Raw genomic sequence first — 14,304 nt, 5'->3', positions numbered from 1 at the left:
TTCCTTGGGGCTCGAAGGCCCTCAGCCAGTGGCGGGATTCAAATAATTGAACAACCTGTTCTGGTGGTGGGATTCAAATAATTTAACAACTGGTTGTTTACAAGCACCGTTTTAACAACTGGTTCTGCCCAAATGGTGCGAACCTGCTGAATCCCACCACTGCCCTCGGCCCTTCAAAGCCTGGCTGGTCAAATGCCTGTGAAATTCTCTGGGAAAAACCTGAATTATTGGGGTCTCCAGCCGGGTATGTCGCTGGATGGATCAGAAAAAGGGTGGAGCCACCTCCCATCCCGCATGGGGCCTGTTTAGGGACACATGGCTGTTTGCCCTAACCGGCGGAACCCACGAGATGCCTCCACTTACTTCGCTTGTAGATTGAGACGCCCATGGGGTCCTGCGCAATTTATACGCCAGGGGGGCCTTAGGCGCTGGCTTCCACACCCAGACAATGTAATCCTTCCCAGTGGGCACTGTGTGTTACGCGCAGGGGCAGCCGCTTTCTCCCCGTACTGAGCGTTTCTTAGGATTAGCTGGCCCCGCTTCAAACTGCAACCGAAGGTCTTAGGTCCCTCAACAGCAGTGGAACAGCTCGAGTTAAGACCCGGGGAGAAGCCTTCCCCAGGTGACCCGCTGCCTGTCCCTTGCTCCAGAAGCGGTGCTGATCGAGGCCAGAACTCTCTGCAAGCCAAGCCGGGTGGCCCCCCCGCCGCCCCCCGCCAAAGGCCGTGTTGATTTAAACTTACGAGCGGCAAGCGGCTGCGCTCACGCGAAGGCGGGAGGACGTCCGCACACTGAGAGACCGCCCAGCCACCATCCCAGAAGGCCGCAGTGACTGGAAGGGCGCGCCCAACGTGAACAAGAGCACACCAGCTCTCTCCGAGCCCTCACGGCAGTCCGGGAGCAGGTTCCCCGCGCTCTCCAGTCCCAGTGGCCTGCAAGGGGGCCGCCTCAAGCAGGGGCGCGCGGCCGGAAAAAACCGCCCGAGCCCGCCTCGTCAGCGCGGCAAACGGCCCTCCCCCAGCGCCGGCGATGGCGGCTTGGACCGCCGACAGTGCAGGCGAGCCGCGCTGCTCGAAGAGCCGCCAGAGGTAGGGAAATGGCGGGTGGCGCGGCGAGGCCTCGCAGTTCGCACCACAACTGAAGAAAACGACCTTCGCGCATTTCCCCTCCGCCTCCAGCTGCCGCGACTCTCCTCCTTTATATAGCCGAGAAGGCGGACCTACGCGGCGTGCCCGCGCCGGAAGTCCTGACGGGCCCCGCCCCTTCCGGTCGGCGCCGTGGTGGGGCCGCCTGGCGTTTGCGGACCCGTCCTCCGAGCCGACGCTGCCGGCCGCCGCCGCCAGCCGGAAGAGGCGCTCTCCCTCGCCGTGCCCCTCCCCGCCCGCGCCGCCCAGCGCGGCCCCGGGTGAGTCGGGGGAGGCCCGGGCGGAGGAGGAGTTTGGAAGCAGGTCCTGCTCCCGCTGATTTCCTGAGTGAGGAAGGAAAGGCGTGTTTTGGGGGGGAGGGTCCCTGCCCAGGTGAAACAATAGAGAGGCAGGGGTGTAATCAGGATGCGTGCTCATAATGTACCTACTGGTCGATGTTCCGAACTGGGTCAGACCTGCATGCATGAGGAGCGAGGCTGAGGCTGGTGTTTGTAACTCTTACCTGCCCAAGAGGATGCAGTCGTGGTGGTGTCTAGCTGAAGGTGCCAGAGCTAGCTGGAAGCCCTCCAGAGGAGCACTACTTATGCAACTGGAAACGGGGGCAGCCCCAGGCGTTGAGATGGGATGCGTGGAGCTGGTGGGCAGATTACGCCTGACAAACCTGTAAAAGAGTTCACCCTCTTGTTGCGCTCAGATCGCTTTGAAAGCTTGCTTAACTTTGGTTAATAAAACAGCTCGCTCCATGCTCCGCTGAAGCCTTCGTTTTGAGTGAACGTTCATGCTATGAAATGAACGTGGGTGGACGATCTTGCTGAATGGTGTCCCCGGACTTTTGTTGGGTTCTCTGCAGACAGACTAGGTATTACCCATTCTAGATTTGTGTCTACTGTTTACGGAACTGCATAACCAAATGTGTAGTTACTGAATTTAATCCCGGCTATCTGCAGCAGTGTAAGGATTGATGCGTTATCTTGAGTGTAACTACTCTTCCTAATCAATAATGGGTCTTTTAAAAAATGAAGTTGGTTTTAATTAAGATTATTCTAAGTGGCAACTGAAATATATCCACATATTTCACTGCCAGCAGAAAAATGGCCAGTGGAAAAAACATTGTTTTAGCTAAAGATTGTAAAAGTTAATTTGCTGGAAATGGTTCCCTGATGATTTGGGGTGAAGTTTTTTCTGCTATTTTGCAGGGTAAACTTATTACCAACATTGATGACTGAGACATCCCCAGAACCAGGTACCCATGGCGTACAGAAGCTGATCTTTTCAGCACTGATTTTGCATTCATTTGTGCGGTAGTATGGTTGGGTCCATATTTATTTATATACCCCAATACTTTTATCATGTAAGTAGCTTGGATGAGAATTAGCATGGGGAAAGATGCAGTGTTTAGCAGTAGGTGTTAGCTAACAAAGCATTACAGAAAATACACTGAATTAAAATGCAAAACCCTGGGAGGCTGAAAAAATGACTTTTTGGTGCCTAAATTTTCCAGCTTGGGTATAAGTGTTGAGGTCTGACCAGTGTATTAACGGCATGTGACATATATTTTGGTATCTTTATTTGTCTAGCTGAAGCCAGAAACTGTCTAATCCCCAACAACCAGGTGGGTTAGTTGACCTTTAATTGTTTGTCAGAAATGCGCCATGTCCTGACTGAAGGTCTAGGAGAACCAGACTTGTTAGTTAAAAGTTGACACACTTTCTCAATTTGTTCACTTGGAAAGCAAGTTTGTAGAAAAAGAGAAAATAAATGCTATGATAAATGCCAGTGTTTTATCGTTCTCGAAAGCTGCTTATTTCAAAGAGATGTGTTTTAACCCGACCATCTCTGCATGTCTGTAATTTTTCTTCTTTTTTGTATGTTTTCTCCCCCACTCCATTTGCTGTATTAAAATAGATAAGAAGGTTTTCTGGAGTGGAAAAATACCTAGGAGACATTTAGAGAGTTTGGCCTGTTGGGATAATCATTGTTTTCTTCTCATTTTGCTCACAGTTATTCAAGGAGAGCTTGTAAAAACATGATACTGTTAATAGATGGCAAATTCAGATGGGATATTGGTAAAAATTAAGTACTGAGTAATTTCTTTTAAACTAGTGTTTAAATATATTCATGTTCCCTTAATGCCCTTACCAGGCTATTGCCTCTAACCTGATCTCATCAGGTCTTGGAAGCGAAGGAGGGTTGTCCCTAGACAGCATTTAAATGGGAGACAGTCAACAAATACCTGAGTTGTGATGCTGAGACAACCCACTTCTGATTGGCATTTTAAAAAAGTTTCTTGATCAGCTTCACACTATAGATTGGCATTGTCCAACTTTTGGAGGAAACACTGGAGGTAACAGTTCTTTGTTTGAATCAGCTTGGAACTTAGGGTGGTTGTGTCTTAAGTAGATGGCAGGAAGAAGAAGAAGAGTTTGGATTTATTCCCCATCTTTCTCTTTTGTTAGGAGACTCAAGGTGTCTTAACAAGCTCCTTTCCCTTCCTCTCCCCACAAGAGACACCTTGTGCGGTAGGTGGGGCTGAGAGAGTTCCGAAGAACTGTGACTTCACTAGCCCAAGGTCAACTGGCAAGAATTTAGGAGTGGTTCACCAGATAAGCCTCTGCCACTCATGTGAAGGAGTGGGGAGTCAAACCCGGTTCTCCAGATTAGAAACCACCCGTTCTTAACCACTACTCCAAGCTGGAGAGGCAGGCAAGGCCATTCACAAAACTGACCCAAAGACCTCATAAGCACAAGTAGTCTGGTGGTCTAATTTAAAGCCTTCAAGATTATGAATGATCTTCCTCACTTTCACCTCCCCATCGCAATTGATCACATAGGTTGCTGAAGTATCCTGCCCTCCCCTCTCATAAAACTTTGCTCCACGATGCTTCAGTGTTAAATTAGGTGCCTCTACTTTTGGCTAGCACAGCTCAGTTTCAGGAAGCCAACCAGTGGTTGTCTCTGTGGACGGGAAATGTAAGGGAGGAGGAGTGTGGAGTTTTTTTCCAAACTTGTACATATACTTTAATTTATTGATAAAGTATCAAAACTATTTTACAAAATGAAATGGTCTTCTTCCCATATTTTGATAAGTTTTTTTAAAAAAAGCACATCTTGGTTTTTGAAGAGGCTGAAAATTAACAAAGGTTGGAGGAGGGGAATGAAAATTAGAAGTGAGGAAGTCGTTTCTGGGGGGAAATTGTTTAGCCCTCATTGCTTATAGCTGAAAATTCTGATTGTGGCCAGAGGCAACCTATTCCTGAATTTTGTTGTGTCAGGAGGCAGGCGGCTGAGATGGCTGTTTGTGTATAAAGTGCCATCAAATTGCAGCTGATTTATGGCGACCCCTGTAGTGTTTTCAAGGCAAGGGAGGGGTTTTTTGGCTTCTTTCAAAACTAAGTTTTTTGTAGCTTCATATCTGGAGCCTGTTTTGTTAGATACATGACGTGAATTGTACATACTTATGCATACATGGATCTAGAGTGAAAATATCGTGAATATTGTGAAAAGTGGTGTTTAAAGTAAGAGGTATGGGGGCAGTAACCATTCACAACAGCCACAACAGTATAAACTCAACTAGTACATTAAATCTCTTGTTAAATCCTAATTCAACAAATTATGTATTCACCAACTATGCAATAATAAATCTGTTAGTATTTCAGGTACTAGAACTACAATCAGGAATGTATATATAATATGTGTGTGCGTGTAATGTATATTAAAGAATTAGAAAATGAAAATAAATTATATCCTAAGAAACTGGAGGTTAATTTCCAAGAACTTGTGTTGTGGGGGAACCTGGGCTGGGAGCTGTCTGACTGGAGGAAGGATCATTGGCAAAAAACTCACATCAAATCAGGCAGAGGGCAGAATAGAGCCCATTTGTAGGCACCAGTGTCCAACTCCTTTTAAGAAAGTGGTATGATTTTTAGCTGATGTTTTTGCTGGTTTGGGGCAGGGAGTGATAAAAAATCTCATGCAATCTGACTGATACTGGTTTGAGGATAGAGCGTGTATCAGAGGTGGCAAGAGAAATACCTGCCTGTCAAAGTTGTGTGGATAATGTCTGGTTCTTCTCTCCTTTTGGTCCTGTTTATCTTTATCTGATGAAATGTACGGATTTGCCATCAGCAATGCTGAATTAGATGTCGGAACCTGAGGCATAAAGTATTCCACAAGTCTCAGTATTATGCCCTGTTATGTTGATTTCAGACCATTATGAGATTGTCCAGAGCTTTAACATTGGTGTCATCACTATGTTGATGACATCCGACTCTATATTTTGCTAATTGTGTCACCAGTCTTAATTTTTTTCTTAATTTTTTTCTCCCTTACCCCCCCTCTCACAGGGCTGCCTTAAATAGACCATGAGCAGGTAATGCACCATAGGCGCTATTGGGAATCATGTCAGACGAGTCAGTCTCAGGGAGTGATCCGGATGTGGACCCGAACTTGGAGCAGGAGGATATGGAAGAGGAGGAGGAGGAGGAAGATGAGGATGAAGCAATGGAGGAGGACAATGATGGAGATGACGAGGAAGATTTACTTGATGAGAATGGTGAGTAATGGCCCAGGGAGCCAAAGAACATTTTGCTGTGTGTAATTACTGCAAATGAATCTTCAGATTATATGCAAGAGGCAGATGTACTTACTTGGGACGTTGTATGTGGAGCAGTACGTTAGCATATCTTAGTCTGTAGGTTATATAGTGACCATGAATTCCTGAGTTAATGATTTGGACTGCAGTAGTGTCATCAGCCTCAACCACAACATGCCTCACAGAGCCATTTATCTGTATACCTACCAGGTATGCCCTTTTTTTACCAATGTAGAGGAATGTTGTTCAAAAAATTGTGATTGTTCTTTGTCTAGACGTATTGTGAGAATACCAGTTAAATTTTTCTTGTAAAGTTTATTCTTCAGATCGTAGACATGACTGAAGGAGGTAGGCTAAAACCAGGGTGGGATGTACTCCATTTAAAAACTATTAAGTTCTGTGCCAAGAAAATATTGTTGCTTTTAGTTTGTTTAATACTTTAGTTTAGACTTTCTTTCAAAATGTATTCTGGGTTTGCTGTTAATGGGCAGGGCGAGAAGCTATGTAGGTCATTGACATCCCTTCCTCCCTGCCCCACACTACTGGACATTTTATTTAGAGAAATTATTGGTTTCTGAAATTTTAGCAGGCATCAATCATACACTTTCTGGCATATATCTGAACCTGCAAGGGCTGGAAACTTAGTTATTTGTTTTAATGAAAACTGACATTTTCTGGAAGCTGCATTAGAAGATCAGAACTCAAGGAAACTCCTAGAAAATTGAGGCAAAGGTCCATTTAGGCAAGCATTCTGTTTTTGTATGTGAGCAACCAGATGCCTATCAGAAGCGGACAATCTGGAAATTAAAGGGATGGTGTTCCTCTTTTATTTATTGTTTATTTTAGAAGTGTGTGTCCCTCACTCCACAGCCCACACAGGATTTCAGTGTGGCTTATGAATTCCACCACATTGGGTTTCCCCACTACCTGGTATGCAGAATCTGTTGATTCCTTTCAACTACTGTAGTTGGTTGCTGGATAGTTGTTCTGTTATGAACCTATCTGATCTCATGTAAAAGCCATCTAGGCAGTTAAATTTGTTAAATCAGACATTTAATTCTGTGTTCAACACCACATTTTATATTCTTGTGCAATCTTGACATGAAAATACAGCCCTTACTAGAGTAAAAGAGAAAGGTGTCTCCCATTTTTTACCTGTGACTCAAACTCCTTTAGATTCATCTCAAACTCTGCTATTCCCACATGTTTCTTAGTGCTTGGTCCTTTTGGTGGTTCCCACAGAGAGCTTCTGTGATAGGTGGGGAGAAGAGGGATAGAAGAAGTCTTGCTGGAATGGTATCACTGTGAAGACAAGGGAACCCTCTTTGGCACACTCAAGTTTGCTAGCCCCTGTGGACAGGCTGTTAATCGTTTTTGCTTTTCTGAGGTGCCATGTTTTTATTACTCTGCAGTTTCTCGACTATCATATCTAACCAAGTGAACTCATATTGCTGCACCAGCTTTCAAGGAATCCAACTCCAACAGTTTAGCGTAATTTACTATTGCAAAAGGAAGTCTTCCTTTAAAACAGTTAGGCATACTGTGGAACAGAGTGTGCATTGCCACAAATCTGCTGCTCCCCTGGGTCAGCCATCTGAGGCAAAGAGCCCAGTTTGGCTCATTATAAATGTACTTGATGATTAGGTAGCATCCTGCTACATATATTGGATTCAAAATAAATGCAGATAGTGATTCTCATGTCATGCTTCAATACTTGAACTTTGGAAGGCTGACTTGGGATAAGAGTTGCTTTTTTATGGTTTGGGGTTGTGATGATGGATTATTTTGAAAGGGGTATTTTTGCTGACCAGGGTTAAGATTTGAAATGGGAAAGGAAAGCTAGAGCAGTCTGTGACAGATACATTCAGGCACTATTCTTGATGATTAAGCTCTTATTAACCTTTGTGAGCTTCATATAGAGGGTTTTAAAAATACACCAACAAACCACAACCCAGTTATGCTGTCATCTTGGCACTACATGTTTTTACAATAGCAACTTTCTTACTGCTTTGTGCATGGGGTTTTCCTTTCAAGGGCTATGTCACAATCATACTAACAGTACTAGTTTCATGAGCTAGTCTGTGGATCCTTCACAAATTCTTTTTTAATGTTGAGAGAAATATTCCTTTACCATCTCTGCTTTGTTGAAGTAAAGCTGGATGACAGAAGGAAAATTTAAAGGTGATTTTTAAAAAATCCTTCAATGAAGTAAATGAGAGGAGTGAAAAACTGATTCTTATAGATTCTCTCCTAATATAGCAAAAATGTGGGAAATATTATGTCAAATAATCCCTTTATCTCTGAGGATGCAGATTGTCACCTTTGTACAAGCCTACTTGCCTATAAACTGTTACCTTTTATTGAGGGAAAACCTGGGGGAAGACACTGGTTGGCAGTAAGGTAAACTGAGGTGCTCAAGAAATGGCGAAAGTAAAATACCTGTTGACTGGTCCTGAGGAGAAAAGAAATCCAAGGAGTCCAGTCTAGGGAAGATGATGAAGAACGGATCCAGGGCTGAAGGCTGTGAAGTTGGAGTAGAAAGCTTTGGATGCAGAACCAGCTAAAAGGCAGGATCCTACCTCCCCCACCCTTAATATTAAACTGAATATTTTATCCAATAATTTTATATGAATGTGGATGATTCAGGAAGCAGAGAGTGGACTCATAGGGAATCAGATTTTTACTAAGGCCTGCTATTATTGAACTCTCACTAATACTTCAGCCTTTCCTATTTCAAGAAGAAGCAGGGAGTGTTGTTCTACATCTTACGTTGCCAAGTTTTTGTTTTGTTTTCTAATGAGAGTTTATAATTCCATGGTGGACTCTGTGCCCTTCAGAATTATCATTTTTTTCTTCCTGGGCAAGATAATACACTATTTGTGACTCTTTGGAAAACATAGCAATATTTAAAGAAGATTCATCACATCAGACTTAATTGCTGCATAGATTGTGCCCCAACACTGTAGGTTCTTTGTAGCGCTGTATGGTGTTTTTAAATCTCAGTTGGATTCTGGAAAATTCTAGAATAAAACTATGATATTCTTATAGTTGCATTTTGAAAAAAAATATTATTTTTTATGTGGAGTAAATGGTTAGAACAGAATGGAAAATTTGTGCTATGTTTTATATTTTCTAAGGAAGGACTTGTCAGTGTGTGAATATTTTGTGTGATGTAGCTTATGTCATTAAAATGAAGGAATAGTATTCGTTTTAGCTCTGCTAAGAAGCTTCTGAATGTATATTTAATAATAATTCCATTATTAAATATTGCTGATTGTATCAGAAAGCATTTATGTCCAAAGCATTTTCATAATCTTCCAATCCTTATAACGGCATTGTCCAGTAGGCCACTGTGTTTCTGAGGACTGAGAGAAATACAGCAGACAAGGCCACTGGTGTATTTGAAATTAAGATGGTAAAGCAACTTCTGGAATCAGGATAAAATTTATAGGAAAAAAGCATCTCTGCCAGGAATTGCTTCACCAGCTTAATACCTGCATGTTGGGCTGTGTCAAAGTGTCAGGATCATGCCAGTAAAAATATTGGCAACTGAATATAAGCAATTCAGTTCCATTCCATGTTGGACCATCCTGACAGACTTAATCCCTTTTGGGCAAGGATTAATCCAGTTTAGACCATAGCATCTAATTGTCATGGGAATTCAGAGCTATTAGCAAGTGCTTGATGATGATGAAACTATATTGTATATGGCTGTGATTGGCAAAAGTGGCTCTGACATCAGAGATAGTGATTTGCATAGGATTGAAGAAATCCCCTTGTGATTCTTAAAGAGGTTGATTTACGTCCATTTCACATAAATATCTGGATGTCTGGGATTTTCCCTTGTCTTCAGTTTTCAATCTTCTGTGGAAACTGGATCCACAGGAAATTGGGTGGAGGTTAAGAACTTCTTCATGTGTTTGGGTTCCTTAGTTCAAATGTATTATTTTTCATGTGAATATTTTTGTGTTGTTTCTTTGTGCTTTTCCCTATATTTTGTTTTGCACTTTTCCACCCCCTGCAATGGGCTGTAGTGGCCTCACCCCACCCTTTCTCATGTCATGACACTTACTGGGTTCTGGATTGGGGGTGGGAAAGGTGTGGCTTGAGGTAGGTTGATAGGTGAGGATAGGGGCAGGGTGGAGAGGAGTGGATTCTGATGGAGGAGGGGAGCAGGGGGAGGATGGGACAGAGTGGCTTGGGGTGGTAAGAGGGTTGAAAGGGGAGGCTTGTGGTTGCAAATTGGGAGAGGGTGGAACAGAGTGACTTGAAGTGGCAGAGGGTAGAAAGGTGAGGGTTCTTGTGGGGCTGGGTGGAAAGGTAAGTCTTGGGATGTGGTAGGGTTGGAAGTCGTGGCTAGGAGTGGCAGGAGAGTTGGAAGATGAGTATGAGGGTGGGATGGGTTGGGTTGGAAGGTTAGTACTGAGGTGGTGGGAGGGTGCAAGGTAAGGCTTGGGTGGGGGAGGGTTGAAAAGGCTTGGAATGGGAGGGAGGATTGGTGGGGTGGGGGAAGGGAGGCAGGGTGTGGCTAGGAGTGGGGGGAGGGGTTGAAGGTGAGTATTCAGGTGAGGAGGGTGAAAATATGAGGTTTGGGTGGGGGAGGGGGACCAGGTAAATATTGGTGAGGGGGGAGGGTTGAATAGAATTTATTATTATGGCCCTTCGGCCTGCCATTAAAACCAAAATCAGAATACGTAAAGATACATAATATTCCAATTGTGCAGAGATCCAAGTTGTGAGGTCAATACATTAGATATCATTAATTTAAGCCATTATTACAAGTTTCATCATACTATCCGGTTCTCTATCCTAATAATAATATTCGCTTATTGTATGCCAATGTACAAAATTTGGCCACCTTCTGTGATATAGAGGGAACGCGATCTTCTAATAAAATTCTTACAAAATTTGAATCTGAGTTGGCTGTAATGGGTGTACATGGAGAATTTGCAATGGTTGAATTAAAAGCTCCCTTTCGCTATTATGAAGCTGACAGTGCAATAGATGTGTGACACTGAGTCCACTTCCCCTGAACCACAAACACAAGTTCTCCTGTGCCAAGAAATTTTTTGAAATTGTCCCATCAGATTAACTGATGGGAGAAGAGGATTGAAAGGTGTGGCTAGGAGTGGGGAGATGGTGGAATGTAGATGGTTGAGGTGTAAGGGGAAGGCAAGGAGGCTTTGCCAGGCCCTTCATGGGCCCAGCTCTATTCCTGGGGGAAGGGTTTTGATGGACCCTCCGCAGTCAGAGCTTGACTCCTGGCCCTCCGCAGTTCTGGCTTGACTCTTGGGGGCGGAGATGCCAGGGAAGGGCTTTGTTTGGGGTGAGCTGGGGCAGTGAGAAGGCTTTTCCTGGCCTGTGGAGCAGCTGCTCTGTGGGCCCAGCAATGGACTATGGGCGTGCAGGACGCACAGGGATTGGGTTGAACCCTTAGCCAGTTATTTATTGTAAGATTGTTCTACTATTGCACTGGAAAACTATTTTATCAGCGAATCAGGAGATCGTTAGTGGTGGTGACTAGTTACCAGGGTATTTTCCCAGTACCCCTTGGTATAAGATTTTCATAACAAGTAAAGGTACAATTTCTTCTTTCCTCCCATAACAATGTTTTAGAGGAGATTGATCCTCCTATTTTAAATTGTCAAAAATTATAATTATCTGAGCTTGTAGAATGCTTGAAGTGCTCTCAGATGTTAATTTTTGAAAAACCAATACAGAGCCTAGCTGAAAATAATTTCTCAAGTTTAAATCATTTTGTCATCCCTTTATCTGATCTGGTTATGCTGATCCATGCTGCCATAATCTTTCAGGCTAGATTATTGTAATTCATTCTATATGCTTCTGAAGAAAATTGGGAGGCTTCAGTTAGCAAAAATGTAAAACTGTTCCCTCTTGTTTGCTGATTGGGAGAGAATGATACAATCTTATAACACTGATGGTAAAACAATTACTTTGTCTGCTAATCTGTCTAGGGGTTCAATTCAAGATATCAGTTATTATATTTCAAGAACTTCATTAATCCAAAGAACCACCATTCCTAATATAAAATACAAATGCACGTTCAGGGTTTCACCAGTTTCTTTTTACTGTTCCTTCATTTTGCATAGTCTGGCTGGATTTAATCAGAGAAGCTGGCATTTCCCAGTGGGTGCTTTCCTCTTGTGAAATAGTGTGCTTGATGATATGTTTCAAATTCTTTTTGAAAGTGGGTAATTTTCAATATCTAGATTGTTGCATCAGTTAATAGTTAGATTTTCTGCTATTGATTTTTGAAGCTCCATATTGGTGTTCAGACTAGAATGTTAACTAACTCTATGAACTGTTACCTAAGAGATATCATTGGAGAGAGGTGTGACATGGATGCTGATGTAGGAAGGAAGGGCAGGAACTTTCATTCTCACTCCTCATAGTGTTTTACAGATGAATGACATTGTGGACAAGGTTCTTTAAAAAAGAAGAAGTAATGGTTTATTTCATATTTTCGTTGAACACCATGATGATCATGTTTCTCCTGATTTGTCCCGCCTTGTGCTTTTTACCATAAATTTCTTTTTTTCAAGAGAAAGTGGCAAAGTTTCTGGCAGAGCCGAAACATTACATAACCTAGAGAAATGACTTGCATTACATTCTGATCTCCTTCTTTCATATCATCTGACTGGGACTTGTAGTCTTGTTCTTCTGTTAATGGTGGTAAAACTGCTTGCTTTTTCACTGCAGTTGCCCCAGAGACTGGAATATCATTTGGATTACTCTGGACCATTGCCATTTTTTTGGGGAAAAAATCCACTAGAAGATGCTGGTCATTTTTTTCTTCAAACCAGAAAACTACTCCAGGTTCTCCTGGGTATGAGAAGTAATATCTTTCTGCCCACTTTATTTCCTATTTCTCTCTTGAGTCAGGAGTACATCTTGGGTGGTGACTCCCACCCCTTGGTGCAGGGAGGCAGGAACAACTTTTTTCTTCCACTTCCTGTTCCTAGTGGGAGTCACTTTCTCCAGTTCTTTTCCTATCTAGGAAAGGGAGACAGGGATTTAGAATAGGCTTTCTGATTTATTGCCTTATTCCTAACTCTAAATCTTGTCCTTCTTGTGCTGTTCTCTCTATTAGGTTTATGTCCTTCAGTTCTCTCTCTGATACTTCTTTAGGGTTGAGGAAACTAGTCCCGTTCCCCCCGCTTGACACCTTTGAAAATGGCATGACCCCCTCCAAGCAACTTTGGAGCTGAGGGTGAGCTCAAATGCCCCGGCACAGCTGCTTTACCTCTGTTTGGGCAGGATACCCAGTGAGCCAGTATCTGCCTGGGAGCTCACTCTGCCAACCCCCAAAGACAGTGGTGCAAAGAAGCAGAAATGCTCTGAGAAAGCAGTGGGCACCATTTTGCCACTTAAATGTTCTTGGAAATCTGCAGCTGCCAGGAGATGAAGTCAGAAGACAACTGCGAGGAGGCAGATGACGGTCTCCTTGTGAGTAAATCCACAGCTGATGGTCATTCGGCCCTCACCTGAGATAATGCAGTTTATTCAGAAAACTGTCACTGAAATGTCTAAATCCTGGCCAGGTCAGGGGAATCAGAGGGGCTCTAAATACCATTGCCAGAGGAGGGCAACCAAAATGGTAAAAGGTCTGGAATCCATGCCCTATGAGGAGAGACTTAGGGAGCTGGGTATGTTTAGTTTGATGAAGAGAAGATTAAGAGGTGACATAATAGCCATGTTTAGATATTTGAAGAGATGTCATGTTGGTGAGGGAGCAAGCTTATTTTCTCAGCTTCAGAGACTAGGACCAGGAATAATGAGTTCAATGTGAGGGAAGAGAGATTCCACCTAAACATCAAGAAAAACTTCCTGACAGTAAGAGCTGTTTGACAGATGAATGCACTACCTCGGAGTGTGGCGGAGTCTTCTTCTTTGGAGGTTATTAAAGAGAGGCTGGATCTGTCAGGAGTGCTTTGATTATGTGTTCCTGCATGGCAGGGGGTTGGACTTGATGGCCCTTGTGGTCTCTTCCAACTCTATGATTCTATGAGATGTCTGAACACTCCTTAAGATTTTTCATTCAGGAGGAGTTCCCTATTTGCTGTTCAAAACACTTGCAGCCCTTGGCCTTCAGGAAGCCCCTGGGGTGACAAATTCTCCTAGCCAGGAGGATGCTGGGGGAAACTTAAGAGCAACAAGGAGTTCTTTCCTGTATCTGAGACTCCACAGAAAGCCTTTCCATTTCCTATCTATAAAAAAAATCAGGTTATGAAGAATGGGTTGAACTCATAGCCAAAGAAAACTTCTCCTCCTTTGTCAAAAAGCTTTATGCCTTCCCTGAATTTACCAATAAGCTCTTTCAGGTTCTTTTTATGGATGCTCCAATGGCAGCTCTCCAGTCAAGGGGACAAGTAATTGAAGATGGGGGAGGTTTTATTAAAGATTCCCTAGACAGAAGATCCAGTTTTTTACTAAGAAAATCACATGAAGCCACAGCCATGGCCATCAGAGCTCAGCTACAGCCTCCATGGTTTTATACACAATGATAGTATGGTCCGGAAGAATACTACAGCTGATTCCAGAGAACAA

General features: G+C 43.4%; 1 protein-coding gene across 4 annotated transcripts in view; it reads left to right on the top strand.

Moving 5' to 3' along the window:
• Positions 1–837: 837 nt before the first annotated feature.
• Positions 838–14,304, top strand: part of RAD54L2 (RAD54 like 2) — a 70,327-nt gene continuing 56,860 nt past the window's right edge. For 3 of the 4 annotated variants that reach the window (XM_048488148.1, XM_048488147.1, XM_048488145.1), the window contains exons 1-2: positions 838–1,088; positions 5,489–5,697. In XM_048488148.1, coding sequence (XP_048344105.1) covers positions 5,544–5,697 — 154 coding nt within the window. In that variant the 5' untranslated portion in view covers positions 838–1,088; positions 5,489–5,543. Of the gene's footprint in view, positions 1,089–1,354; positions 1,406–5,488; positions 5,698–14,304 lie in introns of those variants that run through there. The other variant, XM_048488146.1, reaches the window with a different exon arrangement.

This window comes from Sphaerodactylus townsendi, linkage group LG03, assembly GCF_021028975.2.
Source record: "Sphaerodactylus townsendi isolate TG3544 linkage group LG03, MPM_Stown_v2.3, whole genome shotgun sequence".
NCBI lineage: Eukaryota > Metazoa > Chordata > Lepidosauria > Squamata > Sphaerodactylidae > Sphaerodactylus > Sphaerodactylus townsendi.
Note: the sequence above shows the minus strand (reverse complement) of the source record. Positions and strands in the feature narration are given on the sequence as shown.